At 37.6% G+C, this 27,881-nt stretch overlaps 1 protein-coding gene and 1 non-coding gene across 2 annotated transcripts; both read left to right on the top strand.

The window, feature by feature from the left end:
• The first annotated feature begins 981 nt into the window (after positions 1-981).
• Positions 982-1,038, top strand: LOC148155006 (U7 small nuclear RNA). Its single transcript, XR_015765750.1, has one exon. It is a non-coding gene; the product is annotated as a U7 small nuclear RNA (small nuclear RNA).
• Positions 1,039-2,216: 1,178 nt separating this feature from the next.
• Positions 2,217-27,447, top strand: lpcat3 (lysophosphatidylcholine acyltransferase 3). The gene is made up of 13 exons (XM_015003826.2): positions 2,217-2,576; positions 6,555-6,662; positions 10,843-10,949; positions 12,293-12,386; positions 12,508-12,545; positions 16,854-17,032; positions 17,167-17,275; positions 17,387-17,473; positions 19,052-19,215; positions 22,123-22,270; positions 23,616-23,771; positions 25,877-26,020; positions 26,101-27,447. The coding sequence occupies exons 1-12, from the start codon at positions 2,492-2,494 to the stop codon at positions 25,994-25,996; spliced, it is 1,395 nt and encodes a 464-aa protein (XP_014859312.2). The 5' UTR covers positions 2,217-2,491; the 3' UTR covers positions 25,997-26,020; positions 26,101-27,447.
• Positions 27,448-27,881: the final 434 nt, after the last annotated feature.

Raw genomic sequence — 27,881 nt, 5'->3', positions numbered from 1 at the left:
TATTATGTATTCTGAATGCTGAAAAGCTTAAAAAAGTATTCATATTTCGCACTACTGAATCATCACTTGATTTAAAGATGAGTTTCAAGGGCATCTAGCAAGAAGAAGAAACAAAAGCAAGAGCTGAAATATACAAGGACCTATTTATACCACATATTCAAATTTATGTTTGTCGTATTGGCTAATTTTCTATGTGACTAGTTGCATGTTCTGGCTGAAAGAAAAATAAAAGCAGTTCTTACACGTGCATTCAAAGAGTTTAAATAGTTAAATAGTCAAAAATGTGAGTTTATTAGTAATAATCTGTTTTGTCATCGTAGCTTTGATGTATTTCAATATTTTTATTTATTAAAAGCAACTTTATAAGTCAAAATCTAACTAAATAGATAATTACAGGGAAATTTAGCTGCTAGATCTTAGAAACCTAAAGAGTTCAGTTTGTTTTCAGAGTTTTCTTATAAACGGGTGCAAATAATATCAGATGAGGAATATTTATATAAAGGTCTCCTGTTGCTAATATTTACAATCATGAATAAAAAAGTCGAAGGAGCAGAGAGTCAGTATTATAAACCATAGACATAATAGAAGAGTAAAAATAATCTTTATATATGTCTATGTTATAAACAATGCCAAATAGAACATTCATAACAATACTCTGAGTAATGTGAAAAACGTCATTCAATTGGCTGCGATTAAACTAGTCCCGCCCTTTTCCAACGATTGTACGTCCGATTGGACAGTAGATTCCGGCTGTTTGTTTCTTACCCAGGATGCATTGCGCTACAAAGAAAATCGTGTTACGATGCACCTGAACTGGCTTTTAATTATGTTTATCATAGATGTACAGTTACTTTGTCACATTGAATGACATTGTATCAAGGAGAATATGGTGTTTTGCTAAATTTTGTAAGCTGATAATTTGCACCGTAAGCAAGAGTGTGTGTCTCGTTTATAAATAGTCTCTAGACTGTTCGTAAGTACAGGAATCTTTGCTCTTAAGATATTTGTCTAGCAGGTTTCTCATAATGAGAAGCCCCCATAATTGTGATTTAAAAGTGATGTACTGAAATAGAAAAATATGAACTATATTCCACTGATATATAACAGACATAACTTTAAAATCAACAGAAAAATTCAGATATATGGTTTACTAATTATCTCTGACAATTTCGTTTTTGCTAACATGAATTATGGGTCGCTGAAATAATATCCATTATATTAAACGCCATGTTTTGTGGAGGTTTTCATGCGTACAGTTTGTGTACTTTCCAGAATAGATGGCATTATGGGGAAAAAAATCATGTGGAAATATTGAAGCAGTAAAGCCAGTTACAAAGTGGTTAAAGGACAACAAAGCTGAAGTGCAGGAGCAACAATCACAAGGTTTTAATCTCAATCCCTTAATAAAAAAATAATTGTGGGCAGAGCCGGACTGCAGTGTGACAGAAAAACCTGACCCAGTGAATAACTTCTTACAGAGGGTTATGCCAAAATGTCTGTAAACTACTTTAGATTTGTGCAAGAATATACAAAACATTTTGCCCAGAACTTATGGGAATTAAAAAATCTTTTTTTTTTTCTTCTTTTTTTTTTTGCACATTTAATCAGTCAGTTTATTTTGTTACTAAACTGACTTAAAACAGAGTACATCTATAATCAGTTAATGAGGCAAAAAAGGGTTGTGTTTTTTATATAAACATTGACCACCATTTTGATTTTGACAAAATGTAATGTTTACATTTTGTTACATTTTTTTAATGCCTTTTTGTGTTTTTATGATGTAAATCTCTTTGAACTGCAAATAAACTTGATTGATATATGCAAACATTTGGCTTAAACACCTAATTACCACGAGGAAGAGACACAAATTATGACAGATATCTGTCTTAACCTTACAAAAAACAAATATGAACTCGAGTAACTTATGGAGGAAAGGTCCCTCCTCTTTCTCATGCTATTTCAACAGCCAATCACCATCCAGCCGGTAGTATTCATATCCTGAAGGCTTAGATACCTTTTGCTTAAAAATATGTGTATCCACATTTTTTTGTGGATATAAGCGCTTCTTCTATAGTAAATACTGTTTTAAAATCATATTACCGATAGAAATGACGGGATTTTGTATGTTTTATAACGTTTTATTTCAGTGTCCATACTTGTTGTACCTTCTACTGGCCACATGGGGGCAGACTAGGCACAACATTCCCTCGTCTGTTTTCAATAAACAGTTTTTCTTTTTTGCTTGCTTCACGGTCAGACAGGCTTACTGCCCACATTTGGTGATTTCGTAGCAAAAACTTTAAGAAACGGGATTCAGAAAAAATAATTCCTGATATAATAATGATGAAGACATCAGAGGAGGACCTGTAGGAGGAGAAAACCTGACAGTTAAAGGAGGTCGAGCCGTTAAAGCGTGGATATGGGGTTGAGCTGTTAACCCTCCAAAGTTGACTGACTCGTCGCATAAGATAGGATTCCGCCCACAAGAAAGATGGCGGCTCCCTTGCTGGAGAAACTGTCGGAGTCTTTAGGTTCGCCGGAGCCAGCGATTCGCCTCATCTTATCGGTTTTAATCGGTGAGTTTGGCCTGATGAAGATGTCGGTGTGTTAGCCGGGAGGGCTGACAGCGGTCCGGGTGACAGCATCTAACTGCTGCCTGTGTTTTCTGTAACTGTTGGTGTCAGCTAACTCAGCCACTCAACTGCAAAACAGCCTTTTATGTGTGTGACTAAATCAATAATATTATTTAAAAATTAACACACCCGTTCTCATAGTGCAATCTAAATATCTAGGAGGCTAGGACTTAAAATATTCAAAGGTTTTCCTACAAAATCTAACTACAGGCATGTGTGATGGTTGATTGAGTAAAAGGTGTAGTTGCAGACTTTAGAAACTAATTGACCACACTTTGGTTGAGCTGTGAGTGGGCTCATGTTTGGGTGGAGGTGAAAGGACCTGTGTGCTGGCTGCCAATATGTGCCCTTCAAGACCTCATTTCTCAGTTTGAAAGAGGTCTGAAGGTCAAGAAGTGCCACAATTCAAACTAAATTCAATGTTTAAAAAAACTGCTCAAAATGATTTCTTATTTTAATAGATTAGACTATAAAGAAAAAGTCAATGTGTAAAAGTAATTCAGTTAAAAAAAGGGAAAACAAAGAGTGAAGCTTTTCAAGCGTTTACTCTGGTTAATTTTTAAGGAAAACCCAAGATTACGTTTCTCAGAAAATGTTATTACTTGAAATTAACTAGAGAAGGTCTTAATGCAGAAATGCAAGCCTACTGAGAAGTAGGTACACTTGGCTTGGCTTGAATGAATGTCATGCATTTCTTCATCAGTGCAGCATGGCATGGGTGCAGTCAGCCTGCGACTCTGCTGAGGTGTTAAAAGAAGATTGCTTTAACAGTGGCATTCGGTTTGTCTGTACTGCCTAGTCATCATCTTCTTGACAATATAAGTTATATTCTCAATGTGATGTAGGTCAGGGAGGTTTTACCAACCAAGCACAGTGATATTGCAGTCATTAAACTACGCAGTAGTACTTTAAGCAGTTCAGACCTGCTCTGACTTTGGACTTAAAACACAGTGAAATCAAATCCTATTTAGTCATATGTAGCCACATGCATTCAGCACAATAATAATACAAAAATATAATAAAATAAACTCTTAGGTGGTTACAGGTAAACCATTCATTCTGACTTCTTTTTAAAGCACACTTTATCTTTGGCCTTACCATCGGACCTGCAGGTTTATTATAGGTTTAACAGGAAGCCCTGATTTGGATGCGACATCTGTGTGTTGGTGTACTAGTATGGCTATTTCTGTGTGCAGGAACAGCAGGACACGTCAGTTGGTTATAAAAACCCAGACACACCTCCAGGGTTTTAGCACTCGTTTTGACGTCGAGTTGTGAAACGGTTCAGTTTTGTGAATGCAGCATGACACAGAGTAACCTCTCCAAAATGGGTTACAAATGTTTGCACCTCAGAGAGCTGGCCCCTGTGAACTTTGCTCCGGCACATGTACACGTCTGACTTCCTCTGGACTCCTTCCAATAATACTACGTAGTCTGAACATGGCCATTCAGATTAGACTTTGGTTGCGTTATCCTCTCGAGTCATCCTCTTACTGCATGTTGCTAGAGGTTTGTTGCATAATACAGCCAACCTGTAGTAACTGTCTTGCACTAGTATCATTAATTTTCAGGGGTTCCTTTTACTTAGTGCTCTTTTAGTTGCCCCCACCCTTGCATATTATTTTACGCTTCACACATTTAAATATTTAAAAAAATGTTAATATGAGACAAAAGTAACCTGAGAAAATGCAGTTTTTAAACGATGACTTAATTTATTAATTGAAAATAATTATTGATAAGTGCGATCAAGTATTTGTGGTAACTGTCAATGCGTCTGTCACATTGCTCTGAAGGTAATATGGCTCACTCTTCTTTTCAGGATTCTTCTAATACGACCATATTGGTAGATTTTTGAGCATTATCGATTCCAGTCGGATTTAATTCCAGACTTGGGCTTTCTCAATAAGCCATTAACCACACGGTAAATTAAAATGATTTGTAAATGGACGATATGGCTGGAAAATATATCAGTCGATATTGATAATTATTGATTAGTTTTTTTTGTTTTAAAATATCAGAAATATTGCCTAGCCGGTGATGTGACCCTCCCTATTTTATTCACTCAACACGTTTTTTTTTTTTTTTTTAAGCAGTTACCATGCACATAGCAGGCTGTTGCTAGGTAACCAAAGAGTGAGTGAGCTGGTTGATACCATCAGCCTAGCTTAGTTTTCCTTCAGGAGCAATAATTTCCATTCAGATGATTAAGATTTACTGAAGCGCCATTTTGGGACATCATAATCTATTTTATTTATAGTTTCAGTTATAGGTGGGTTTTATTTCCATTTTATTTATTGTTTTAGGTTTTAGTTTTTTTATTTTGGATAGTGAAAATATCTTTCAGTTCCAGTGTTTTGAGACGCTGGAACAAAATGAAAGTTTCTTGATCTGTGTCAGGGCGAACTTGTATTATTTTGCCATTATAAATATATTATTTGAAAGTAGTCTCCAAACCTCATCATCGTTTATCACAATAATTACCGGGACAGTTTATTATCCAGCAAAATTTGATGTTATGACAGGACTAGACTAGGATACTCCCTTCTGTTTAATTTGAGACAGTCAGAGGTGGACTTTCTGGTTTTTTAGCGTTGTCATCCTGCATGCTTTGATTGCAGCCAGCCTTGCGGTCTTACTGCTTGTCGTTGATGCGTTGAAGAAGCAAAGCTGCTCCAGACCATCGTATTACCACCACCTTGGTCAGAGGATATTTGTCCCCAACGTCTGGGTATTCAAATGTAACGTGCTCTTTTGCCCAACATTGATTTTCACTCAGGAAGTCTCTAATGGTTGCCATTTTCCCCAGTGAATCAGGAACTCTGAGGCAGTCCGGTCTGTAGTGCTGTAGATGTTCTTGGCTCCTTTCCTCCTGGATGAGTCGGGGATGCACTCTTGTATTGATGTTGGGAGGCGAACCACTCCTCTGTTTTTCTCAATTTGTGAATAATGCCTCTCACTTGGTTCGCTTAGAAATGGCTTTGAAAGTAAAGCTTTGCTCTTTGAGATCTCTTAGTATACTGCATGTTCTTTTTCTACTTGATAAGTACAGTCATCATTTGAAAACTATTTTTGTTTACCTAAAGTTATCTTTGATAAAGAGCTAAACGATATGTTGAATCACAATGGAAACTTGTAAGGGACTTCTGACAGTTGCCATACATTCTGCAGATCAACCAGTTTAACAGGATCCAATTTCCTTGCTTCTTTAAATCATGCAACACTAGTCTGGTGTTATTTGATTTGAAACATTATTGTGTGACTAAAATGGGGAAAAGGTCTGAATCTGTAAGGAGGGGGAAGACTTTTTATAGCACTGCAGTCTTTGGTTTACAAAGCTACAAAATGAAACCTTTTATGACATTTTCATAAGAAAGAAATTACTGGTTCAGTTTTTTTTTCCTCTTTCACGAAGCTTACAAAACCATTTCTCTAAATATAGTCAGATGATTTGGTTTGAATCCGGTTTTACTTAAGTATGTTCCTCATATATAAATCTTGATATTCCGACTTCTTGGAGGTTTCCTGTAGCGCTCAACTTTATGTTTGCTTATCACGTGAACTTTGGATTGCGCTAGACCCAATCAGGTGAATTTATTCACTGTTTGGGGATTTAAATGTGACTGAATTTGATGGCTCCCTTGTTATCAAACCAGCCCGCATTCCCTGATTGCGTTTACATACAGCTTCAAATAGACCATGTTTCGTGAAAAACAAACTTTACCTTGATCACAGAGCGCTAATCCGTCTGTCTACAACACACCGCACATTCTCTCAAATGATTTTCACAGGCTTCATTGTGTGTACGTGCAACTCCCTTCACCACAAGGTCACTGCTGTTGATATCAGTAGTGAACTGTGGCTCACTTGGCTCAGCCGGAGACATGCACTAATATATTTCTTCTGTATCTCTTCCTCCTGCAGGGTATCCCTTCGCCCTGGTGTACCGTTGGTTCCTTTTCTACCAGCCCGCCACAGTTGTCCACTTGTTCCACATTTGTTCTGGCTTGGCGCTAGCAGCATTCAACTTTGGTGAGATGGAGAGGAAAATGTACAACCGTTGCAAAGACTTTCACAGTAAAACTGTTTGATTTGCATCTGCAATGGGGTGAAATTTAAAACATTTGCATGTAGAAAAAAACAGCATTTAGTTTGTGCACATTTATGATGTTAGATAATCTCCAAAGTTCACTGCTGGAGATCTGCATTAAAGAGTGCCAAGTAAAAAAACTTTTCTGTCCTACCATCACAAACAAAAACATCTGGTGTTTGTTAAACTTAATACTTTAACTTTGTATTTTTTGGCAACAAATGCTGCAGGTGTGTTTGGTACTGAACAAAGGATAAATATGTGGAAAGCCAGCTGATATTTTCTAATTAAGCACAGTGGGGAATGTATGATGCTGTGCCCTGATTTTCTGGGAATCTTGCTAGATGAGATGGCATTATGAGATTTTATGAAATAATATTTTAAATAAAAACCAAGTGCTCTCTGCCAGAAACCTAAAGCTGGCTCACCCTGGGCCTTTTAGAAAATCTCTGTTCTAATCACCACAGAACCATCTCGGTTCCCAGAAATAATCAGGTAGAAAATCTGTGAGGTGAGGCAAAGACAGGCCCGAGGACTCTGCATGATATGGAGGGATTGTGCAAGATCCCTCTCCTTGTACATTGTGAAATGTTGTGGAAGTTGCTAACCTTCCTGTCAGTTGGCATGCTATTGGTGGTTTGGTTTGTCTGTTTTATATTTAAATTTTTATTGCAGACAATCAAAAACACATCCTAATACTCAATAACTACCAGATTATGAAGTTAGATGTTTTCCTGGAAAAATGGCACTCACAAATTGAATCTTTCTTTTTCTTTCTTTTCTTTTATTTTTTTATTTTATTTTTTTTACAGTTTACAGCCTTACAAATTAAAATAAATCCAGGTGACCTTTGTGTTAACCAGGTCATTGGAAAACTAGGTGTTATGTGAGTTTTTTTTGTGACTTTTGCCCCACTAAATACATCTACAGGAGTTAAATTTTTTTTTTATGTCTTCTAAAATGTTTCGTGTGAGAAAAAACACAATAGAAAAGGAAGTCGTTTAAAGCATTTCACACATCTGAACCACAGAGGCTTAAACTAGTCCACATCTAACAGTTTTATTCCAGTATATCCTTCTGTTTTTGAAACTGTTTAAGCATTTATTTTGTAGGAAGTCACTCTCTAAGGCTTATTGGAATGAAAACAAGTTTAATGTGTTTGTTGTCACTGATGGAAAGGCTTTCTTTCATCTAATGTCTACTAACACATAATCTTGATTTGTAGATAATTTACTTCCTTTTTAGCTTGCTAACCTCCTCTTCTCCCCTCTGTTTCTTCACCACTGAATTTCTTCAACGTACTTGAAGGAAATGAGAAAATCTTGAAATAACTTAAGAAAAGTTTCCCAGCATTGTTGAAATGTTGAAGAACAGCTCGTTCAGAAGGCTGCATGCCTCAAAATGTACTAAAATTGTGGCAAAGGAGGCAAATACTGCTCAAAACAAATGAAATGGCTAACATTCATCCATGCATATATGCGATAGTTATTTCATTACATTCACTTTTTAAACCATCCTGTACTTCTTTAAACCGGTCATTTCCTGAAAGATGTAAACGTTTAAATATTTTTTGAAAATGAGAACTGCTCTTAGCAGATTTCACAATCTGCTGATATCATCTTCTTTCAATTTCTGTTTGTGGATCCACAATGTGAGGCTGTCCTATAAAACTAAAGATTATTTAAAGATTAGTTTAAAATGACAATACCATTTTCAAACAATTAAGCCTGAAGTTAAGTTTGGCAAATTATTTTGCAGAAGCAAATAACTTTTTTTACTTGAAAGTAGTCCTGTCATACTTAAAAAGTGTGTGCATTTCTACAAATAGAATAAACATAAATAAATACATAATATATAAATAAATGATGTTTTGATGAATAATAACAAACGTAGTTAAATTATGTTGGAAGAGTTCAATGAAAAGGTCGACATCAGGTCTAGAGACAAATCTCAGCTTTTTCTACGTGTAGAAATTTGTGAGGTAGAATTATGTGGGATTAGGCAAAGACTTTTGCAGTAAGTACAAAAAGACCCATGATTTGTATGTGGATTTATAAGAGCTTATATGGAAGGACACTTTATTTAAATAACTTATTTTAAAGTGAATAATTTTTAAGCAGAAAACAGCCAGATACTTCATACATGTTTCTTGATAGAGACATGAAATCTTCTCTCGACTGAGACAAAATCCAACTTCAAGCTTTAGGTCTGAATCTGTTGGCTTGGTGAAGTCTGACATTTATCTGTGCATCTACAGATCAGTCTCTGTTTTACATTTGGATGAATCATCAACTTCTGCTTAGTCACTTCTGGGGAAGTGCATTTGGTTCTCTTTGACTTTGCCAGCAGGTTTGACCACAAGGAATGTGCATCTAAATATTCACGCCATGCTTGCTGGTGCAGACTTTTTCCCTTTAAAAAAAATTAGATAAGATGCTGTAAATACTTAAGAAGTCAGTCTAACTAATGAAAACTTTGTGTTTAGTTCAGATCTGAAGTAGATAAACAGATGAATGCAGGATGTGGCTTAAACATGTGTTTCATTTAGCTATGAAGATGATAATTATTGTTAGTAGAGGAAATAACTAATAATTTTAACGAGTTAGCCTAGTTTAGTTGACAACTATCCAAGCATGTTTTGTTTTTAAACCAATTGTTTTGCTCATTTAATTATTTTGGGACACTTTTTCAGGTTCTAAAATTATTTAAACTACTATTTATCTAAAGTCAAGTGTGCCAAAATAATGGCACACTTCAGTAAAAACAATGGAAAAGCTGTGTTTGAAATTCATTCTTTCCTTTCACTTATGATTTTAGGTGTGAAAGTATCAACCAGGTGCAGCCAATAACATTCAACATTATTTAAAAACAAGGGATTTCTGCCTGTTTCCTGATGTGTTTTAACACAACACCAGAGTGGAAGGACATGAGCAATGACCCTACTGAAGGTACTCTTATCGTCCGTCAGTCTGGGAATGCTTATAAACCCATTCCCAAACAAGTTGAGGTCCAGACTGCTAGATGTGGACGTCCTAGTAAAATCACCCTGTAAGGTTGAAAGAAACGAGGAACAACCTCAAGGGTTTTCCCATTGAACAAGTCTGACTTGTTTTCAAAGGCTCCCAGGCGGCAATGCCGAGCGCTCTAAAAAGGGCATGGCAGTGTTGCTTTGGTTTGTTAATGTTAACGAACCTCAAAGTTATGGGAAAATGTTTTTTAGACACATCACACCAACAGAGTAGAATATAATATACTGTATTGGATGTATACATGGACTCAATGGGCCGACGTAGAGACGTCCAAACGTTGCTGTTTGTTAAAACGAAACATTGATTTTTAGCTCAAACTCTTCAAACACAGTGATGGTTTAGGCTTCTTTTACTTCTTTGGAGCCACACGTCTTGCAGTCACTGAAACTTGGAAGAAATTGGGTCGTCAACACGGCAATGAACCCAAACACGGTAGGAAATCTAGGGCAAAATGGCTGCAAATGGCAAAAGTTTAGAGGTGCCACACCTGTAACAGAGCAATGCAGAAGAAAATGTTGATAAAGAGCTGAAGCTGCAAAGAAGAGTGGACCAGATTTCCTCCACAAAGTCATAGAGAAAACGACCTCAGGATATTTCTGCTGACGTTTGCTGCCTAGTGATGAGATATGATTTAAATAATTTTACAACCGATTACAAAACAGCTTGTTTTTAATCACGTCCTGACTTGTAAGACACAAGGACTGAAACTGGGTGTAACTTTATTTGCACCTGAGATTAGACAAGCAAAACTTCTGAAGCAATAACAAATCAGCTTCTACCAAAGTAAAATAATGAGAGCCTGGGCTCCATTGTGGTCAAGTGCCATTTAGAGTTACTTCTAACAGCAAAACATTGATTTCTCCCTTTTCTTTCTTTTGTGGCTTCGCTTGGACTTTACAGCAGGTCTGTAGCTTTTATCTTCCTCCTTTTGAAAACTACTCTTATATTCGTTTTATGTTTTATGTCTTTGCCTTTCTCCGTCTCGGCCGATGCTAAAATGTGTAAAGAAAAGCGCTATTGACGTTTTGAGTCCAACAGGTCACGCTCGGCTACACTCACCTTCATCTCCCCCTTCTGTCCGCCTTCCTCCCAGGCTCCCAGCTGTATCACTCCGCAGTATGCGTCTTCGTCCAGTTTCTGATGCTGAGGCTCATGGGGAGGACGGTAACGGGCGTCCTGAGCAGTTTTACATTTCAAATGGTGAGCGTTCCCTCATCTTCATGTGCCCCGGTTAATGTGTCCACCCACCAGGATACATGTTTCTAAAAACGGACTGTTGGGTATTTGCATTTTCTTTTCTACAATATATTTTACCACCTTTTGGTCTGTTATGGCTTTAACCTTTAATTCAGATTTAAGCAGGCAAAAATCACGCTGCCCCTTTTTGCCAGGGATCATTTGAGCTTCTCTCTTCTGTCTTTATTAGGAGCATTTTGATTTTATAAATTAGCATAATATAATAATCATCTTCTCTTCAGAGGCTCTTAAAAGTGAGATGAACCTGAGCAATAAATGATGAATACCAGTGCTGCAGAAATCTAAAAATTAAGCCAAATGCAGCAGGTAAAATTAAAATGACTCTCTCGTCTTTCACAGGATTTAAATGCTTAATTTTGCCATTAAAATGCTTTTGATGAAATTGGCTCATGGGGATGGATTAGAAACCACAGATAGATGTTTTGAAATAATTGGACTTTTATGATATCAGTTAAATAGGCGATGCTCTTGTAACGTCATCATCTATACTAATATAGGTGTGCCCTGATCCAATATTAATATCGGATATCAATCTGAGCTAAAAAAAAAAAATAAAACGAGTATGTTTTATATCAACCTGCATCTAAAATCTATCCAGAAGCTCTTGGGTCAGTTGTTCTCATTCCTATTATTGATGACTGTTATTAATAAGTAATAATCACTTGATCAAGTCCTTTCTAACAGACCAAACGACAAAGTAAGTAATAAGAGGATGTTTGTGTGAATACTGTCAACATCAGTATCGTCCAATACTCAGAGCTGCAATATCGACATTGTATCAGAAATTAAAAAGTCGCGTCGGATCACTCCTATAATAACATGCTGACAGGGAGCATGCAGCAGCAGGTGGGGGAGGGACAGTACCAGTGTGTTTAATACAGATCTCCAGTGTTTCCGGCTTGGAGGAATTAAAGCTTTGGCTTTAATGGCCCATGGCTATTTGGGAGCTTCTGTCCTTCATTTCAGGTCATTTACCAGATTTTAGAAGCTGTTGATGACCAAATTGTTTCCATTAATTTTATGCTAAAATATAAAATCTTAGAACTCCAGTCTTCAGAGCTGGTCTCTTGCAGATTGGAGATGTGCAATGTCTGCTCAGACATACACAGCTTAGGTAGTTAGCATGCTAGCAGGACTTAATACAACTTGAATCTTTGCTGAAGATCCATTCGGTCTCAGCTATGTTGGATCATTGCTGAAAGATGGAGGACGACCACAGCTTGCCTTGTAATCTAACGATGCTTACAGCGACTGAATCACTTCATATTCTGTTTGTGTTCCTGCAGCTGTACCTGCTGGCAGGATACTACTACACAGCAACAGAGGAGTACGACATCAAGTGGACGATGCCTCATTGTGTCCTTACACTGAAACTCATCGGTGAGTAGATCACAGCCGATTCTACTTCAATCATAAAACCAGTAACTCGATTCATTTATTTTTTCATGACGAGTATAAGTCGAGTTGTCGCTCACAGTTTCTGCTTTTGTTTGGTTCACAGGTTTGGCATTTGATTTCTACGATGGCGGCAAAGAACCAGTGAGTTGGCTCGTCTGTTTTGCTTACATTTGGTTACTATATTATCCATCCAATGGGTTCACTGTGTTGCACTTCATTTGCTCTCATTCTTATCTTCTCGTAGCTTCCCGTTTTTCTTTTTATTAATCTTAGAAAAAAATCAAAGGGAAGGAGTTTTCAGCAAAGAATAATGCCTGGCGGTTTGTCTAAACTAAAAATAAAGAGTATAAGAAGTTATACTGTGCAGCTGCAGGGCTTTATGTGTGAATTATTATGGCAGTATTTACTCTATATCAGGACTCTACAACTCCAGTCCTCAAACACCTGATTCAAGAGGCTGAATTACCTTCCTGCCATGTCAGCGAGCTTGTCTAAACTTTCTCTTGAGGACTAAACACTCTTGTATTAGATCAACCCTGCTCCTCCAGGCACACTGCCCTGCATGTTTTAGATGTTTGCCTGATTTAACACACCTGATTGCATTCAACAGAATCTTGTTAATCAGCCATCAGTTGAAATCAGGTGTGGAAAACATCTAAAACATTCAGGCCTGGAGGATCTGCATCAGAAACTTTTTCTGCTAAAAACGTAGGGCTGCAAAAAAATGTCTAATTGCGATAACATAGCTGAATGTCTCACTGATGATATCAATTATGATCACCACCTTTTATGAGCTTTAGCAACTCATTCACTTACATCTATCACATGTCGGTGTTTAGAGCAGTGAAACGAATCCAAAAGCCTAGAAGTATTGGTGGAAATGATCATGTATTATCCTACTGAATATTTCATCCCAGCTGTCCTTCGCTGTTGTGCTGTTGCCCGATTCAATTTACTGTGCATTTCTATTGAAAAATAGACCTTTTGAAGACTTTGCAAATTAAGCAGACATAAACAAGTAGATGTACAGGAGAGCATGAGGCTTTTATTCTCTCCAGTCAGTCATTCAGCGATAGCAACAGACAAATTAGACCGGAGATGCACAATATATTGAATTGTTGTTGTATTATCAGTGTGTACAATATCACAACCGCACTTTGTATTCTAATATTATATAATAACCCAATGGGATGAACTTTAACCTTCCTTAATGATCACACCAGGACTGTTTCTTTAATGCCAAAGTTCATGGAGAGGGACAGAAACACGGTGTGACAAAATAAGGATTGATAAGTTTATCGCAATTTTCATCTGTAGTATCTCAAATATTTTCCTAAAACTGTTTAATCCTAAATGAGTCGCTGTCTGGGACAGCTAGAGACGTATATCACCCCTGATCTCTAAAAACAGGACGGTCTGCAATCCAGGCCATGGAAACAAAAGGGCTTTTGTTTAGGGAGGAGCTGGTCTTATGATCCTTTATTCTAAACAAACCACAACACTTTCCCTTTTAGTAACACACCGCAGTACAGGTGAAAAAGAACAAAGGTTTTATCATCATGTAGCTCCAGTCACAATTATCTGCTGTTATTTCTCCCTGAATTCATTTATTTTATTTTTTTATGCACTCTTATTGATAACTTTTACTTTGTTTACTTGCTGTGGAAGGTTCTGTTCTTTTCCAGCAGAGAAAATAAATGTGTGACAATTTCTGATTCTTCATTATTGGTTTTTATTGAGTCACACTTACTGAATCCTACGGAGCCCCCCAGGGGACATGGGGAATTTTTTTTCTTTTGCGTTCCCTCGCAAAACTTTTGCGTTCCCTCGCAAAAGGTTTTGCGTTCCCTCGCAATACTTTTGCGTTCCCTCGCAAAACTTTTGCGTTCCCTCGCAAAAGGTTTTGCGTTCCCTCGCAAAACTTTTGCGTTCCCTCGCAATAATCTACTGATCAGTTCATGCGGCATAATTGATATTATAAGCCTTTTTTACGGTGGAAGCCGTACTTTCTGCTTTAATACAAGCTTATAAGGTTTTTCCATGGACTATTGAGTTATTATCGCGGGTAATAAGTCATCTGATTGTGTCTCTATTGTGTTCGTGTCTGAATGGTTTAAAGTGCAGCTTTCTGTGCCGTTCCATCTGAGCTTTAACAGACATAAACATGCAGTAAATAAATCGATTTTCAATCAGTTTTTTGCACCAAAGCGTTAATAATAATAAACACGTTTTATTATTATAAAACAGCAAGCTAATGGTGGTAGACGGCCGCACTGGATTAACTCGGGGAATCTCATCTGTCCGTGTATCAATCAACTCCTATCCTCTTCTTTGTTCTGTCACAATTATCGATTTTTTTAATTTTTATTATGCTCCAAACTTTGCGAGGACTGACCCACCCAGCTCACCCGCTGCCTCACACACCGAGCCAGCAGCGTCACCTTCCCATTCATACTTCATGACAGTCACTCCCACATCGACACGCCCACCACCAGGTGTCAAAGCCGCTGCTCCTGTCATATCAATAATTACTTATTTCATTCATATTGCTCTTATAGAGCCTCAGTGAAAACGTGTTTATTATTATTAACGCTTTGGTGCAAAAAACTGATTGAAAATCGATTTATTTACTGCATGTTTATGTCTGTTAAAGCTCAGATGGAACGGCACAGAAAGCAGCACTTTAAACCATTCAGACACGAACACAACAGAGACACAATCAGATGACTTATTACCCCGCGATAATAACTCAATAGTCCATGGAAAAACCTTATAAGCTTATATTAAAGCAGAAAGTACGGCTTCCACCGTAAAAAAGGCTTATAATATCAATTATGCCGCATGAACTGATCAGTAGATTATTGCGAGGGAACGCAAAAGTTTTGCGAGGGAACGCAAAACCTTTTGCGAGGGAACGCAAAAGTATTGCGAGGGAACGCAAAAGTTTTGCGAGGGAACGCAAAAGAAAAAAAATTCCCCATGTCCCCTGGGGGGCTCCGTAGAATCCTAATTGCATGTTTTTGTTCTGTTTTTTTTTTTTTTTCACTTGTGTCTATAAATGAGTTTAATCTGAATACTGATTTTCTTAGTTTTTAATAATCATCCCAGGACCACTGAAACGTTCCCAGCTGAAACGTCTCCTTGAACCTTTTCATATTTTCTTACAACCAAACATTTAAATGGATTCATTTGGGATTTTAGACCTACACAGAATAATGTTGATTTTGATTTATTTTTCTGTATTTAGTTTTGGAAACAAAAATGTTTTAATCCTTGCACGTTTTGCATTTGTTTCTAGCCTTCAGCCCTGAGTTAATTATTTGTTGGCCCAGCTTTCACTTCAATTACAGCCTTTAGAGACTGACTTTTTTTTCTCATCACTCTTTGCAAGCTCAGTCAGTCCGGATGGAGAGCATCTGTGTACATACATTTTTATAGATGGATTTAGATCTGGACTGTTGCAACAGCAGGAAAACACGTGGATATTCCTTATGGTCGTTTTCCTGCTGGACAGTGAACCTCTGTCCCAGTTTCAAGTGTTTTGTAGGATGTTGCAGATTTTCTTTCAGTATCTCTCTACACACTCATCTTGCCCTCAACTTCCTTGTCTCTCTTATAGAATAGCATGGCCACAGTATGATGCCTCTGCCACCATTTTTTGCCACAGATAACGTGTTTGCAGGGTAATGTGCACACAGTGTTCACCACAAACGTACATTTTGTTCTCATCTGAGTAGAGCAAGCTTTTCGCCGTTTGTTGTTTCCCTTACATAGCTTGTAACAAAGTGTGAACAGGATATCTTGTGGCTTTTTTCTTGCCATCCTTCCATAAAGGCCATATTTTTTAGAGAATAATAGTTTTCTTGTTGACAAATTCTTCCAACTGAGTTATGGATCTCTGCAGCTTTTCCCAGAGTTACTGTGAATTTCTTGGCTTTTTCTCTGATTAATGAGAGAATCGAGCTTAGGTGGATGGTCTTTTCTTCTTAGGTCAGCAGTACAAATCGATAACAATATGTTCCGCGATAGAGGCGTGATCAATATCAGTACATGATGCATCTGTTAGGATATCCATTTAACTGATCCAGAAATGCTCGGCAACAACCTGCAGAGTAACTTGTGGTTACCTAGCAACAGTCTGTTGGGTAACTGGCGCAGCAGCAGTTTCAGGTTTCTCTGCTGCGCCTGATCACTTAGAAATGAAAAACAACGCCCTGCGGTGGAAACTGTGGCTAAAACGGGAACGGTCACTCCACCAGTTTCAGGATTTCAGATATTTAAAACAAAAAACTAATCAATAGTTATTGATATCAATTGATGTGAAGTACTTATCATGAGGCGTTTTTCAGCCACGTCGTCCAACATTTGTCTGCAGTTGTTTTTCTTTTTTATTTATTTTTTTATTTCTACTGATATCTATTCCTTGTTTCCCATGTGTTGTAAACCCAGTCGCAGCTGAGCGCCGATCAGGCGAAAGCCGCTCTGCCGTCAGTTCCCACGCTGCTCGAGGTCTTCGGGTTTTCCTACTTCTACGGCGGGTTCCTGGTGGGCCCCCAGTTCACGATGCGCAACTACCAGAAGCTGGTGTCGAGGGAGCTCACCGACTGCCCTGGAAAGCCTCCCAACAGGTACGAGAGGGGAAAAGCACGAGCGATCCGGAGAAAAATGAGCAGAGAGACTATCTTAATTAGATCTCTGGTTAAAAAGACAGAGCAGAGACACAGCCCTTGAGTTAACCTTTCTCTCTTAATATCTGTTTCAGTGTTGTTCCAGCTCTGAAGAGGTTTGCTCTGGGCTTTCTGTGCCTGGCGATACATGCAATATTTAGTCCTTCTTTTCCAGACACCTACCTTTTGACAGATGAGTATGAGGTGAGAACATGAGTCATGATGTGCAGTTTTAACACGGATACAAGATAAAACATTTATGTTGTTTATTTTCTATTCAAGCTTTCTAAAATAAAAACCATTTCCTTCCTGCAGGCTCAGCCTTTCTGGTACCGCTGTGTTTTTATTCTGCTTTGGGGCAAATTTATGCTGTATAAATACGTCAGCTGTTGGGTTATAGCGGTAAGTCGTTTCTTTATTATCTCAACTGGGCCAAATGTGTTGCATAAATGATCTTGACATCCTGTTTTTCTTTTTTTTTTATTAAAAAGGCATTTAAATGTTTATGTGGGAAAGAAGCACAAATCTATTATAACTCTCTCATTATTAGAGCTGGGTAGTTACATTTATTTGAGTAACTTTTTTTAAAAATTACTTTAAGGAATAATTTTACTTCTGCTTGAGTATTTTTATTATGAGGTATCGATACTCTTGAGTAAAATTTCTGTCTTTTCTACCCACCGACTGAAGAAGAAACATGTTTTAACCAAAAAATCACCAGGAAATGACACACACATGCAGTTTTTGTTAAAGATTCATAAGTTTTATTTTGGCAGAAACTGATTTGGGAAAATTTTCTTTTGTCTTATTTTGATATTTTTTGTTATTTATGTGAATTACTGTCGTTTTTGCTCTTAAAATCCCCAAATTTCTACTTATCTTCATATTTTGATCTGACAATGTACTTTTTTAATATTAAAGAATTGATCATTTAATTAGCTACTCAGTCGTTGAGAAGACTTTTTACCAAATACTTTTTTACTCTTGCTTGAATAACTTCTTGGATGGCTACTTTTTACTTTTACTTGAGTAAAAATATGTTGAAGTAGTGCTACTTTCATTTAAGTACAATTTTTTGCCCACCTCTGCACTTTACTGTGACTGCACAAGACATGAAAATCCTTTATGAGATTAAAGTGAAGTTTCGCCATGAAGATGCCTTGAGGAGGCGATGATGCGGTGGAGATACAAGTAGCTTTTTAAAAGACAGAGTAAAGAGCCACAGGCTGACCTGAAGCAATCTGCAGAGATGGATTCAGCTCAAACTGCAGGCCTCACGTTAAGCCAAGCAGCCTCCACTGGGAAAAGGCAAAAAACGAGACCAGCTACGATAGAAAAACAACTCTAGTTTAATTATCATTAAACCAGAGTTGCATTTTGGGAATAGGAAATACCAGAGGTGGGTAGATTACCCAAAAATTAGCGATACTTCATAATGAAATTACTCAAGTAAAAGCAAAAAGTACAGCGTAGTAAAAATACTCCGAAAGGTACATTTAAAAAAACAAAGTAAGTGCAATGAGTAAATGTAAGTAGTTAGTATCCAACCCTGAGGAACGCATTGATGCGTTCTGATTGGTTGTGAAATGAAATTAATAAATGAAAGAGCGTAGTTTATCAATGGTCTGTCACAGTGTGTGGCTGTAGAGAAAGGTGATGAATTAAAATGAAATATTTATTTTCTCATGATCCTTATTGTTTCTTAGAAAAGGTTTTTCCCATCAGAGCTCATTTTACTCAGGATTTGTTAAAAAGATTCACGTTGTTCTTCTACATCAGTCACATCAGCTCTGTGGTATTTCAGCCAAAGCAAACCTGAGTTTTTATTACTTAGTCTAATCTGTTCTTGCCTTCTTACAGCTGCTGTTCTGCAGAAACATTAAATTAATTTAAATGTCATGTATAATGAAGCTACATCAGACTAAGAAGGTTCTATTGTTTGAACAAATGCCTTGTGTTTTTGGGTTCTATTTGTCTTAGGAGGGTGTTTGTATATTAGCTGGTCTTGGCTACAACGGCGTAGTCAATGGTAAACATCAATGGGACGCCTGTGCCAATATGAAGGTGTGGCTCTTTGAGACGACGCCCCTTTTTGGAGGAACAATAGCATCTTTCAACATCAACACAAACGCCTGGGCTGCGAGGTCAGTGGGGTTTCTAACATCTGTAATGCTCCCTAAGCTAAAGTGAAGCGGCGTTGTAAAAGTTAAAAATTAATGAGCTATCAGCGAAGCAGTAGTGGAAACGGTTCAATTAGTTATCCATTTATGGCTTTCCTTTCCCGAGAGAGAGAACTGGCGTACAATCAGAATCCACACTTTGTGGAATAATAACAAGAAGGAAGTAGGCATCCAGGTCAAAAGGAATCATTGACAATTTCCAGCTCAAGTTGTGCACATTAAATTCCTCCAGCACCTGACCCAGTTCAATGAAGACCTCGGCAAACAAAGCAATTTATTTATCGAGCTTATGGTTTATTACACGGTCCATTTCCGCTGGATGCTATAACAACTTTTGCTTACTCTTTCATTTTCCGCTCTTCAGACTGCTTACGAAGCAGAAAACGGAGCAGAGGAGGGTTGGCTGTGAAACAGTAAAACTGAAAATATTAAGGGGATGAAATGTAGGTGATCATTTGCCTTTAGTGAACGCAGAGCATACTTGACACATGGATGATCTAATTATTTAACCCACAAATGCCTATTAATAGAGTCGTGTGAACCAATTTTGAATTTCTGCTCCCAGCGCCTCAATAGTTTAGATCGAATGCCTTCGTGTCGCCTCTGTTGTCGCTCAGAAAGTTAAAAGGTTCATAATATTTAACACCAGAGTGAAGTTTGCACACACTTTTCATCTGCATTGATGCCATATTATGCTTTTTCTCTATTACTGATGCATTTGACCTGTTCTTCTATTCTGTATGGAGTGATTATTTACAACAAAAAACATAATTAAGTTTGCAAATTAGAATTTAGTGTTTTTTCCTAATTCATTCACAAACAGCATAAGATGTACAGGTATACACACACCCAATACATTTTTAGGTTAACTATTCCATAGCAAATGCAGAGAAGCCAGTCTTTTTGCAGCAACTTACTGGCATTTCAGTCTGAATTTGTGGCCACTTTACTTATCAGAAATTGTAGTTTCAGGGATATTCCACCATTTTCTAAAAGGTTAATAACAGAGTTCACTCCTCCTAAGCCAGTTTTGATGTCTGTTCTGAATCTTTCTCCTGCTGGTGCAGTCCAGTCAGTTATGTGAGGTAAAGTTACTTCCTTTTTTGTAATAAATCAATCTGCAGCAGCTGGAAACCTTTATGAATCCTGAATGTTTTACCGCTGGAGAAGGTGGTTCTTTCTTGGCTGCAGTCCATGTTGACGTTACGCATACTGTGGCATTACTCCAGGTTGTTTCTTTCAAACCAACTTCCTTTCATTTGAGTTGACAATTTGGGCCAGATAAGCATAACTTTGGTGCAGCTTGCTGTTCCAGCGGGACGCTGTTCCCAAACACGCATCAAACTGCTTTTGGAAAAGATAAACGAGGCGAACTTCAACTTTCAGAAATGGGCCCGGCCTCAACTGAATTTAAAATGTATAAACTATTTCTAAAGATTGGGTTTCTGCCTGAAGTAAGGTCTGTGAAGTCCACTGTTACCTACAAGAATAATAATCAAATATAAGGCTGGAAATAAGCCAGAAGCTAGTTGAGGGCTACAAGAATGTGTGTTTTCTCTGCAAGTTGCTCAGTGGCCTTTAACTAAATACCAATATTGTTGTCAGTTTAATACACCAAGGGTCAAAATTGTACATATCACTTTGAAATATAGAAATAATTTCACTCACATTTTGATTTTAAAAACAAAGTTTTCTGTTGTATCATTGCTCCACTTAAGAGAAAGTACAACAAAAAAACAGAATTTTATCAATATTCATTAGCAGGATGAACTGTTTCCATGTGCAAAAGCAGAAAGCCACATGAAGCTAAACCTTCAAACATCGATATCTTATTTTTTTCATTTATATTTTCGATTCATAGATTTCTAAAGCAAAGACGAGGTTTGTTGGCAAAAATCCTGGCAAAGCAGATTGCGAGACTGAGCGGAAATAAGATCCAGTTTCTTATTAGCTTTCATCAGTTTGAGGAATGTTTATTCAGATTCAGTAATTTTCCCAAAGGGAGATTAAATGTTGTCATAAATCAGCCGAGTGTCTTCAGAGAGTCTTCATCCATGCTGATCATCAGCAGGAAGCATCTCCAGCAGCAGCCAGTCTCTCAGTGAATCTAAAGAAGCTTCTGACCGAAGACCATCATGACATGCTAACAGTTCAATATCGACTCCTAGTTTCATTTATGAATTAAAAAATCATAAGATAAATTTATAAATCAGTAATTGGAACCAGGTCATGTTTATAAATCAAAATAAATCTGGAAATGTGTCATTGAGTAATCCTGATTATTATTTTTCTTTTGTCACAAACATTTTCAAACAATTAGTTTTCTTTATAACCATCTTATAACTCAGTAAGTATTTTAAAAACAGCGTTTGGCATCATATTTTGTTTTTATCTTATTAGCTTAACACGTTGTTTAGCTTTGTAGCTTCCATCTGCACAGATTTATGATGATCTTCCAATATGTCAGATGTAGAAGCAAACATGACTGATCTGAAACTATCTGAAACAAGTTTCTTGTAGAGTTTAGACCATTAACCATCTAACGGGCAGCTTGTCTGAAGCCCACTGAGGCTCGTCTGAGTCTGTAAGCAGCAGCACTTCCTGCACTCATTTGTCAGGCCGTCAGCCAGTGCAGAAGCCTGCCATCAGCGCTCACACAGAACACAATGTGTGAACTTGACATCTTTCATATATATCTACGCTTGATGCTTTCTTAGAAAATGTAAAGTTCAAATGTACTAATGAACTCAGTTGCTATGCAACAACGACTTGCCGGTGAGTTCGTTCAAGCCGCTGTGACAGCTGAGGTGTTTCTGGCTGCTTTTATGGCCAAAAAGGTGATTTGTGACTGTGGCTTTTTCCTCTTTTCAGACATGTGTTCAAGCGGTTGAAGTTCCTGGGAAATAAAACCTTGTCTCATGTGGCCACGCTGCTCTTCTTAACCATTTGGCACGGCCTTCACTCTGGATACATCCTGTGCTTCTCCATGGAGTTTTTCATCATCACTGTAGAGCGGCAGGTTCGTTTTCCACACAGAACAGTTAGGAGAAAACAAAAGTTTATAGATAGTCCCAATTTTTTCAAGCAGCCATGTAATATTTCAAATTAATCTTGGTCGGTAGATCAGATTTCAAGACTTTTTTGCTAATTTTCTGTCAAACATCTGACTGTGGCATCAAATTGTGATTCAAACGTGAGGAAAGAAGACAAGTAGAGGACAAAAGAAGAGTCAAATCTGAAAAAACAATGTTTTGCTAACTCACTTTTAATTATTTCTTTAAACCAGGACTGTTGCAGAGTCGAATGGCAGCTATAAAGTAATTGAAATACAATAATTGAGTGCACATTTGAATATTTTAGTGATTTTTCTTTAAACTAATTCAATTTAACAAGTACAGACTTAAATATTAACAGTAGATAACCCGCATTTTGGTGAAAATTACATTAGCAGGTTGCGCCTCTACCACATGTTTTTTGCAGCCTTCAACAGGCTTCTGCTGCACCTCTGATCAGATTTAAGGGACTTGACAACTGAGGGTGCATTCACACCAGCCCAGTTTGGTTCTCTTTTATCGGTCATTTGTCTAGGAAGTCTGGTTCGTTTGCAGAGGTGTGAATGCGTAATCAAACTCTGCTGCGGACCAAAACCCAAACACTGGTCCGCTTAAAAACCTCGGTTGCTGTTCAGTTGAAGTGAACTCTGGTGCATTTTGAATGCATATGTTGACCAGACACCTCTACTAAAGAAGGAAGTGGAGTAGAGCAGAAGGCATTCTGGGTAAATACAACCAAAACAAACACTCGTGTCTAACGCTAAAGGGAGAAATGACTCGTAGTTTTTTTACCAAAGACATAGAAGAAATCCTACAGCCACTGAAATCTGACGCTACTCCATTTTTGTGTATATTTTGTGAAGAAGGAAGTTGTGCTGGTATTCTTCTGAGGTTTTCGTCTTGCTTCTTTCAGTAGTTCTCTCTACAGCGCCACCACAGGGGAGTGGGGGACAGTTCGTTCAATTAGTTTGGTTTGTTTGAAATGGTGCAGTGTGAAAGCAAACCAGCTGAAAATGTAACACATGTTGCAGTTTTGCAACATCTGATTTCACATGGGGATTGCTATAAATTTCAAGTATTTAGCCTAAGAAGACTCAATACCTTTGCACACTAGTATAGTAAATCACTGGTGTCAGAAATGTGTCTCTTTTTGCATTAAAATTACTATTTACATTGATTTACACTGTTAATTAGAAGCACGCCATTCTACTAGTACTTAAACATTGATTCAATATTGTGGGATTAGTTTATTAAATCTTATTTTTGCTGTGTTTTTATTGCCATTCATGTGTTATATGTGTTTGTGCACAGGCCCAGGCTCTCGTGCTGGACAGTCCCCTGCTGACAAGCCTGGCCAACAGCCACTTCTACCCCTTCGTCTACATAGTTCAGCAGTTTATTCACTGGCTCTTCATGGGGTATCCTCTGGTGCCATTCTGCCTTTTCACCTATGACAAATGGCTCAAGGTAACACACATCTCCCGAGGCTACGCCTCTAAGAAGATAAATCTGCTTGGGGATCTTTTTTTAACTCTCCTATGTTTTCCATTTTCAGCTCAGGGAGCGCTTTGAGTATCTTATGCAAAACAGTTCTTTAAACTCCAGAGGTGCACTGTAAATAAGAGCACAAAGGGCTCAGCTTGGGAGGAATACGTTGCTAAGACAGCAGTGAGGTGTTGAAATACAGCACAGGGTCCCATTTTAGTGAATTTATAGTGAGCTCGCTGCAGTGGGATTTTCCTCTGAATTATTTTCTCCTCTTTTATGACGTTGGTTGGATGCCCAGACGTTGCTCTATCTTTTTTTCTCTCTCTTTTTACTCTGAAAAAAATAAAAAATATGCACATGAAGCTAGTGAGAAAGCAAATCAAGTTGTGAAACAATCTGTAATTAGCTTCCAAATTTAAGATTTTGCCATAAGAAAACCCTGTGGTTTCCTGTCGGAGGCTTTCACAGTAAATCTCTCTGTAATCTGCTTGAAACAAATTGATTAGACGGCGCAAAGCCTTTGTCTGCCATGGCTTACTGTTTTGTTGCATTAGTTGAGCTGAACTAAACTATGTTTGGCAGTGGACCCGGCACACTTTGGTGTCAGAACCCCTGCTGGGCCAATAAAGTGCTTTATTAAACAGAAAGATGCTGCTGCACAAAGCCGTGCTGTCCGTTTCTCCTAGGGAGCTTTAAGGATTTATAAAAAGTGCAGAAACAGGAGGAATATAAAAGGTTTGTAGGGAAGCGGTAATTATTTACAGTCAAAACCAGAAATTTACCTACACCGAATAAAAAGACAGACTTTTTTTTTTCTTACTGTCTGAAGTTAAACATCTCTTTGTTTTAGGTTAGTTAAAGTTACCAACATGATTTCTATTTGCTACTGCCACAATAACGAGAGAGAAAATACGTCAAAGATTAATTCATTAATGGCTTTGAAATCAGAAGTTTACACGGCGAATGATCACTGCCTCTTTAAACAATGAGGAAAACCTCTGATGATGTCATGGATGTGGGCTCTTCTGATTGGTTAACTGACTCACACCAATTGAGGTCACACCTGGAACGCTCTGCTGAAAGCGACATGAAGATCACGTTGCTTTATATTTAAATGTGTTTTAGTCATAAACCCAAAACACATTTAGAGATATTTCAGCCAGATAAAGATCCCAAAGACACCAGTAAAAAAGATTAATGTTATGGAGCCGCCAGTCCAATTCCTCAGCCTTATTCCAGTGGAAACTATTTGTGGTGACATTAAAGATGTTTCAGAGACTAAACCGAGAAATCCACAGGAACTGGTGAATATAATCCAGTTGTCCTGCTCACAGGTTGTGCAGCCCAGTCGACTGCTTCACATCACACAGATGTGAAGCAGTTTAAAGAAATGGTCTATTTCCAACTAAATATTGTTCGATAATTCACCAGAAAGCTACAATTTATCTTGAATATGATTTTTTTCAAGGAAATAAAACTGATATTCAGTTTTTCTCACTTTTTGCAGATTGATAACAAATTTGATTTAAATCTGGAGCTGCAGTGTCTGCAATGGATTTCTTTTATTTTGAGTACAACTGTGGCTCCACAGATAACAGGATTATACTATCAACTTAAAACATTGAAGCCATGATTATGGACATTACATTTCAAACTGTTTTTGCATTAATAATCATGAGGTCAATATCAGCAGGTTGTGTTTACAGTCTTGTACCCTGATTGTGAGATTTCCAACATTTACAAATCCAGGATTTCCCGTGACCGATGGAAGTTAAAAGCTCCAACGTTCAGATGGGAGAAAGAAATATTTTTGTTGCATTCTGTTCAACTTCCACACCTGAAATTTGACTTTGTTTCTGAGAAATACATTTTTTCTTGTAGCTTCTTAAACATTTCCTGCTTTGTCCGACATTATTTAAGCTTCTTTCTAACTGAGCATTTTCTCTCAAAAACCATTTCAACAGAGAAGTCTGTTTACTCGTTACCTGTTAAGAAGAAAATATGTGATTTGTTTTAGTTTGAATCAGCAAATTCATGTGATCATTCGGCCCATCTTTAAAGTGTATCTTTGTTTTGTTTCTCAGGTGTATTCTTCCGTCTACTTCTGTGGTCACCTATTCTTCCTCGTGGCTTATTTAATTCTGCCATTCCTCCGTATAACTCTGGTGCCTAAGAAGGACCGGAGAGAGAAGAAAGAAGACTGAAACCCGGTTCTGACACCTGGAAAGGTGAGGGGTCACATTTTCACCTTTTCAATCTGCTTTTTTAAAAATTAATCCGGAGTGAACTAACTCCGTTTTCCTTCCAGGTCCGTTCAAGGCTGAAATTCCTCGACCCTGGAAGGAAACTGTGGCGTTCGGGGAGCAGAACACAAACTATTTTAAGGCCTTTAGTAATATATAAATATGAATATATGTTGATGTAAAAACAAATTTCTATATATTTTTGTGTTTTTAAGTGGGAGGGGTGGTTTTTATAAACATTTTGAGAAAATGTTTACAGGAAATTACCATTGTGCCACACGGGGTAATTGTAAACCAATCAGGGGCAGTTTCCTGCTTGTTTATCGTTATCACTTTCTTCTTTCTTTGTGGGAATTTTTAATACTTGTGGAACTGAAGAGACTTTTCATGCTGTCGACACAGGATTGCACTTATGAGTCACAGGTTCTGTTTTTAGGCTCCTGTGTTTTTGTCGTTTCGTCGCCCCGTGTCTGGCGCCCGCATTCAGCAGCAGCAGCAGCACTAAAACCAAACAGAAGGTTTAAGCACAGTGCCGCCATTTATATATGAATATAAATATATGTATACATAACACTTCCTGATGTCATGACACAACATGCTCACGTTTCTGCAGAAAGGCTGAGGCGATGATGGGCTTGTTTTCTCTGCAAATGGCTGCTAGTGGTTATACAAGCACTGTAAAATCACACACTGTACAACTAAAACCTGACTCTAAATGGCCTTGATTCAATGAATGTCTGTTCTGGATTTAATTTGATTTGTAATTGAAAAATATTAGGAGTTTTCCACACACACACACACACACACATATATATATATATATAAGGTTTTATGAACATGAACATTTCGTAGTTTTTTTTTTGTTTGTTTTTTCTATAAGATGCATAATTTTCCTGCCTTTCAGCTAAACCTCACTTTTAAATGCACAAATGTGAAAGTGAATCACACTCAGTGGTGCTGGTCCCTCTGTCCACTCCGATCTGTGTGATTAGGGGCCATACGCTGTGTTTTTTGTTTTTTATATTATTAAACATGCGGTGGCTATGATTTCCACTACAGCCTGCCCCGGTGTTTCTAACAGCAGGCTGTAATTAATCAGAGTGAAAGATCAGAACCCAAATGCCTCGTTGTAATGTGTACATTTCTGGGTAAGGGTGAAATTTGCTGCTGCTGCCTCCGCCGTCCTTTCACAAACTCGAGGACAAACCTCACTGTAGCAATGGCCCAGATTCCAGTAATATTTATACAGAACATGCTGATTATTAATTGATGACTTGCTATTTCAAGAGGCTCGGGGTTTTTTGCCTTATCTGAAGCAAATGTACAAAAACGAAAAACGTCGGGATGTGAGAGGTGGATGTGATTTGAAATATACTTTTGTAATGTTTAATAAAATGCTGCATTTTAAGCAAGTTCTCTGCAGTTTATTTATGAGCTTTAGAAATAATAAACATCCTGTGTTAGCAGATGTGCTCCGGGAATAAAACACAGCTGGATTTTTATTGCAGAATTATACAAAATACAACTTAAAAAGAAATGAAGACTGAAGAAAATCTGAAGCATTTGAGTTTTTGAGCAGCAAGAGTTCTTCAGTTTTCCTGTCTGATTTACTTTTATATTACTTTTGTTTTTACCTTGTGGATTAATTTTATTATTTATCTTGTTTTCAGATGCGAGGGATTTAAATTGTTAAAATCGGTCCAACTATTTCTATAATCTGCTTTGTATGTTTATGTCTTATTTTGTTTGTATCTTGCAGTCGCTGCACTTCTGCTCTCAAAGAATTTCCCTGAGGGAACAATTAAGTATTTCTTATTTTACTTTCACAAGTGGAGCATCACAGCTT

The sequence above is a fragment of the Poecilia mexicana genome, unplaced genomic scaffold (genome assembly GCF_051168715.1).
Source record: "Poecilia mexicana isolate PSO_F unplaced genomic scaffold, ASM5116871v1 scaffold_16, whole genome shotgun sequence".
NCBI classification, from domain to species: domain Eukaryota; kingdom Metazoa; phylum Chordata; class Actinopteri; order Cyprinodontiformes; family Poeciliidae; genus Poecilia; species Poecilia mexicana.
This window is presented reverse-complemented; position numbering and strand designations above follow the sequence as displayed.

Coding starts and splice junctions, on each gene's coding strand:
- lpcat3 (XM_015003826.2), top strand. CDS start 2,492: ATGGCGGCTCCCTTGCTGGAGAAACTGTCGGAGTCTTTAGGTTCGCCG. Junction 6,663..10,842: donor GCTAGCAGCATTCAACTTTG/GTGAGATGGAGA, acceptor CCTTCCTCCCAG/GCTCCCAGCTGTATCACTCC. Junction 17,474..19,051: donor TCAGCTGTTGGGTTATAGCG/GTAAGTCGTTTC, acceptor TATTTGTCTTAG/GAGGGTGTTTGTATATTAGC.